The sequence below is a fragment of the Trachypithecus francoisi genome, unplaced genomic scaffold (assembly GCF_009764315.1).
Source record: "Trachypithecus francoisi isolate TF-2019V2 unplaced genomic scaffold, Tfra_2.0 Lachesis_group14, whole genome shotgun sequence".
Lineage (NCBI taxonomy): Eukaryota > Metazoa > Chordata > Mammalia > Primates > Cercopithecidae > Trachypithecus > Trachypithecus francoisi.
Window position 1 is genome coordinate 58,030,565 of NW_022681459.1, and position 6,000 is coordinate 58,036,564.

Here is a 6,000-nt window from a genome sequence, read left to right on the forward strand (position 1 = left end):
AAAAAATAAATATTTGGATGTAGCCTTTAACCTTGAAGCAGATCAGTCTACCAGTCAGTCAATAAGTTGTATTGAGCACCATGTGCAAAGCAGTGGGTATGGGACATGAAATAAATTGAATGAGTTATGTGAAGGGGTGGCCTACCCCTCCACACCTGTGGGCGTTTCTCGTTAGGTGGAACGAGAGACTTGAGAAAAGAAATGAGACATAGAGACAAAGTATAGAGAAAGAAAAAGTGGGCCCAGGGAACCGGCACTCAGCATGCAGAGAACCCACAGGTCTCTGAGTTCCTTTAGTATTTATTGATAATTATCTTTACCATCTTAAAGAAAAGGAAGTGGCAGGATAATAGGATCATTGTAGGGAGAAAGTCAGCAGTAAGACATATGAATAAAGTTCTCCGTGACATGAATAAGTTTAAGGAAAAGTGCTGTGCCTTGATATGCATATGTAAACATCTCCATAAACCTTTTTAGTGCATAAAGAGCAGCATTGCGCTAGGAAGTCCCGTCTTTCACCCTAAGGCGGTTTTCTCCTTTCTCAGTAAACAGAACATACGATCAGGTTTTATACCGAGATGTTCCATTGCCCAGGATGGGCAGGAGGCAGATGCTTTTCTCTATCTCAACTGCCAACAACCGCCAAGAGGCCTTCTTTCCTCTTGCACTAGTCCCCCTCAGCACAGATCCTGCACGGGTGTCAGGCTGGAGGATGATCAGGTCTTTCCCTTCCCACGAGACCATATTTCAGACTATCACATGGGGAGAAACCTTGGACAATACCTAGCTTTCCTAGGCAGAGGTCCCTGCCACCTTTGGCAGTGTGCGTATCCCTGGGTACTTGAGATTAAGAGAATGGTGATGACTTTTAACCAGCAAGCTGCCTTCGGGCACTTGTTTAACAAAGCACACTCTGCACAGCCCAAAATCCTTTAAACCTTGAGTCACCACAGCACATGTCTCTTGCAAGGACAAGGTTGGGGGTAGGGTCACAGATTAACAGCATCTCAAATACAGAACAAAATGGAGTCTCTTATGTCTACTTCTTTCCATATAAACATAGTACCAGGCTGATCTTTCTTTCTTTTCCCCACATTATGAACAGCATCTTTAAAGCGAGATAGACTAGAATCCAATAGAAAACATAACAACAGGCCAGACGCGGTGGCTCATGCCTGAAATCCCAGCACTTTGGGAGGCTGAGGCGGGTGGATCACCTGAGGTCAGGAGCTCAAGACCAGCCTGGCCAACACAGCGAAACCCCATCTCAAGTAAAAATACAAAAGTTAGCTGGGTGTGGTGGCATGTGCCTGTAATCCCAGTTACTTGGTGGGGGCTGAGGTAGGAGAATCACTTGAACCCGGGAGGCAGAGGTTGCAGTGAGCCAAGATCACGCCACTGCACTCCATCCTGGGACAGAGAGCAAGACTCCATCTCAAAAAAGAAAAGAAAAGAAAGAAAGAAAGAAAACTGAAACTATAACCCAATACATAACATATAGTAATAAGTATGACTGCACAAAATTTTGTTTGACATAAGCATGAGTACCAGGTGGTAAATGGCAAATGCTTTCTTACTGTGAGTCTTGATCAAAAAGTTTGAAAGACACTGGCTAGTGGGATGAAAAGTTCAAATAAAAAAACTGAAAACACTTTTTCTCAATACACTCATCAAAGGAACACCAATTTTAATGTAAAAAGAGCTCCACAGGCCCGGCTCAGTGGCTCATGCCTGTAATCCCAGCACTTTGGGAGGCCAAGGAGGGTGGATCATGAGGTCAGGAGATTTAGACCATCCTGGCCAACATGGCAAAACCCCGTCTCTACTAAAAATACAACAATTAGCTGGGTATGGTGGCACACGCCTGTAGTCCCAGCTATTCGGGAGGCTGAGGCAGTAGAACACTTGAACCTGGGAGGTAGAGGTTGCAGTGAACCGAGATGACGCCACTGTACTCCAGCCTAGGCGACAGAGCAAGACTCCATCTCAAAAAAAAAAAAAAAAAAAAAAAAAGCGCTCCATAAAGGCAGATACTTTTTTCCCTGTATCCCTAGCACCTATCACAATACTAGGCACATAGCAGGCCATCAATAAATAAGAGCTGAATAAATAACGAGTGATTACTTTGTTCAAGATGCCACAGGGGATGCAAGCCAAGGAGACGCAGTTCCTACCATCACATCTAGAAACTTAGGATCAAAGGATAAGACGAAAATGCAAACAGACCCAAAAGAAGGCAAAATGTAAATGGCACCAAAGGAAATGGCACGGAAAGGCAGAAGCTCATCCAATGCGTGAGAGATAAAGAGGTTTCAGAACAGAGTTCTAAAAGATGGGAATATTTTGATGCTGAATATGGGTGACGGGAAGGGAATGGAGTGCAATAGTGTGGTCCAAATGAAGCCATTCTTACAGGGCTAACAAGAATTCTGGACAGATATGTAGTTATAATTGACTGGGTGCAGTGGCTCATGCCTGTAATCTCAGCACTTTGGGAGACTGAGGCAGGTAAATCACCAGAGGTCAGGAGTTCGAGACCAGCCTGGCCAACATGGTGACACCCCCCCCCCCATTAAAAATACAAAAATTAGCAAGCTGTGGTGGCAGGCGCCTGTAATCCCAGCTACATGGAAGGCTGAGGCAGGAGAATCACTTGAACCTGGGAGGCAGAGGTTGCAGTGAGCGGAGATCGCACCATTGCACTCCAGCATGGGCAACACAGTGAGACTGCATCTCAAAAGAAATGTAGTTATAATTAACCACTCATTAGGTTGCCTTTTTTTTTCAAGAGCACAAATCCACATTGATTTATTGACATTTCATTAGTTTAAATCCTTGAGGGGTACAGCATTACTCAGATTCTGGGTCCAATAGCCTAAGCAGGAAGACTGCTTCAGAATTTGGCCACTGTTTCCGTGGGCCCAAGTTACCTTTTCCTAGATCACTCTGGCTTTGTTTGGTTTGCCACCAGGAGTCACTATGTTGTTCTTTGCTTTGTATACATGAGCATATCTCTTGCCCAAATAGAATCCTGTTTCATCTCAGGCATAAACACCTTCAATTTTAAGAAGAGCTATGTGCTCAATTTGGTTCCAGACTCCGCTTACAGCCAGCAAAAATGGCCTTGGACCACAGCCTTCCACACACATTTCCTTTCAGAAGTCCTGTTCCCAGCAAGCCTCCACAGGAGCCAAGATGGTAGGAAGAGCTCAGGTTGCACTTTGACCTACTTCCTTGTAACCAAAAATCACAGACACTATTTGCATCCCCATTGATTTTAGATAGGATTTCTAAAATCAGAATCATAAGGCTTTTGCTTAAGAGTTGCTTTAGATGTTTTTCAGATCTTGAATTCCAGCAAAACTGACGCTGTCAACCAGTTTGAAGACTCCTTCCCCCAACAGAGGAATAGAATCAGCATGAGAAGTTTCCTCATCTCCCTGTCCCATAACTTCACCCCGCACTCTTCCATCAATCGAGGATCTCCACACTTCAGCAAAAACACTAGGTCCAAACTCCTGAAAGAGATGGATTCGAGGTTTCCTCTGTTTTCCCATCTCCTCGTTCAGCGGCCCTGCAACTGAAACTCTGCTGCAACCCAGTGTCTCAGTGTATTGACTTACCGAGCACACTGAGCAACAGACCTATTACAGTTACACAAAGAGATGTCAGAAGAGAAACGGTGTTTGATCTGAATGGAAGGCATATAAAGGTAAGTTAAGTCCAATTATGGATGCCAGGCTGCGACTTCTGTGCTAAATTTTTTTGGAAGTTAATGGGGAACTACTGAAAACGTCTATGTAGGTCAAGTCAAACAATCCAAGCTGTAGTAGAAAAGTAGTGTTGGGGCTGAGACTCAGTAAATTTGAGGTTTTAGGCCATTTGGAAGCAGTAACTATGTGACTTTGAAGAAGTCACTCATTATCTGGCCCTTATTTAAGATTAGGATAAACAAGAGGAGTTTGGCAACCAGTATAGTTAGTTAGGCGCCAGGCAGCCAAGTATTCACATGCATTGTCTTTTAATTCGCTCTAAAGCCAGGCGAGGTAGGTATTATTACTACCTCCGCTTCAAAAAAGCAAGGCAGGGAGCGGTTCCGTCTTTTGCACGTTAAACAGGAGAAAAGAGGACCCCTAGCGAGGTTTGAGAAGACTTCAAAGGATTCTTGTTGCTTTAGGAGGCTACAACGGCTCCAGCAGCGGCTGAGCGGGAAAAAGCTGGAAGTGACCAGTAAAAACAGAAAACTTAAAATCATGCAAAGAAAAAGCACATGCACTGCTGTCTAAGACATCACAGAAAGTTCGCAAGTCCTTTGGGCCACCGACTCGCTGAGTGACCTTGAGCAAGTCTCGTCCCTCCTGAGTATCAGGTTCCTGCTCGAAGGTCTGAGAGACTCGCTGGCCTGAGGCGACATCTTTTCGGCCTCCTCCACCCAGCCCGGAACCCTCGGCACCCTCTCTCCCGGGGAACCCCGGGCGCAGCCACGACAGCGTCTCCCAGCGGCGCCCGTCTGCCCTGCTGGCCCAGAGGCCTCGCAGCCCGCGGGTCGCTGGGCCTCTTACCCGGGCGTGCACAGTCCCCATGGTTCCCTCTCCAGCCGCCCCCTCGCAGAGCTGCCCGGGCGGGACCGACCGTCTGCTCCTGACAGCAGAAAGCTGGTCCGCGGTGGCGGAGCTGCAGGTCAAGGTAACTCCCACAAGCCCCCGGACGCGGAGCACTGGGGGCGGCCATGATGTCCCGCCTTCTCCCCGCCCCCTAGCTCGCGGTTCCTTCGCTCATTGGTCCTTATGAGCCTGTGACCCGGATGTTCACACGGACGCGGAGGACGTCTTGACTGCGCAAGCGAAGAGCGTTCACTGACATCCGCGAAGCTGCTGTCGCTTGGACTGTGCGGGAAGGGCGCGTGGAGGGTGCGTGGAGGGTTCGGGGAGGACGCGTGGAGGGCGCGGTGAAGGTGGGTCTGCGAGAGGGTCCGCTGGGAGGCTGGCGTCTGGCGCTGGCGCCTGAAAGAGATCAGGCCAGCTGTTTGGTGTCACGCGAGTCCTGCTGCTCTTAGCCCTCCTGGCACCCCGACCCCGAGGGTGCTGTGCTTGTCCCCACGCGCCGGTGAAGCCCCGAGGCTCAGAGGGGAGACCCCGGGTCCGGCCACCCCCGGCCTGCGGTAGTCGGGTCTCACCGGCATCTGCTACACAAACCCGGATTGGTTCCCTGGTTCCTTTCCTTCAAGTCATTGGAACCCCCACTCAGAATCGTCAAAATGAAGACGATGGTCATGTTTCCTTCTCGGGGTTCCTTAAAAGGGCCTACTGGAGAGACGGAAAGCAAAGCTCCCGGCACAGGGTCGGGCACACGGTGGGCACTAGATAATGACCGTTATTCATTCACCTGCAGCCAGTAATTATGGGCGAGGGTCCTCTAGGTGCTTACATGATAACCAGTCATATCGGTGAAGAAGATGGCCATGGGCTTAGGTTTTGGTGGCAAAACAGCTCCCCTGCCCCAAAAAAGAAAGAATAGAAGAGAAAAGAAAAAGGTATAATAAATATCAGCCACGCGTTGTGTTAAGTATATTGAAAGAAACAAATAGAATAGGAAAAGAGGAAGCTTCAGTATCATGCATGTTGCCACTCCCTCCTGATAACAGAAGCATCTTTTCTTCTCTCCCCTTACTCCCTCCCAGAAACCCTGACACCCTTTCCATTTAAATAGCAGCACCCTAGGCCTCCAACATCCCTGAGATAAATATTCGAGTCCACATGCCCCTTCTTGCCTGGAAAGAGACAGAACCTAGCACCAGCCAGGCCCCTGCCCTTCCCTCATTCTGCCAGTTTCCTGAGCCTCAATTTCCTTATCTGTAAAATGGGAATGATAGCCTAAGGCATAAGGTCCGAGGACCTCATGAGATCAAATGTGGGGCCTGGCACACTGTAAACATCGAATCAACCAGATTTTCTTTACCCAAACAACTCTCTTTTCTTACACTTTCTTCCTCGTTATTCT

At 48.1% G+C, this 6,000-nt stretch overlaps 1 protein-coding gene across 2 annotated transcripts in view; it reads right to left on the reverse strand.

Annotated features, from left to right (window-relative positions):
• Positions 1 to 4,775, reverse strand: part of SAMM50 (SAMM50 sorting and assembly machinery component) — a 45,441-nt gene extending 40,666 nt beyond the window's left edge. The window contains exon 1 of one of the 2 annotated variants that reach the window (XM_033233685.1): positions 4,563 to 4,733. Coding sequence is in view for 1 of the 2 variants with exons in the window: in XM_033233683.1 (XP_033089574.1) it covers positions 4,563 to 4,583 (21 nt within the window). In the remaining variant the exon portion in view is untranslated. Of the gene's footprint in view, positions 1 to 4,562 lie in introns of both variants that reach the window. The other variant, XM_033233683.1, reaches the window with a different exon arrangement.
• Between the last annotated feature and the right edge of the window lie 1,225 nt (positions 4,776 to 6,000).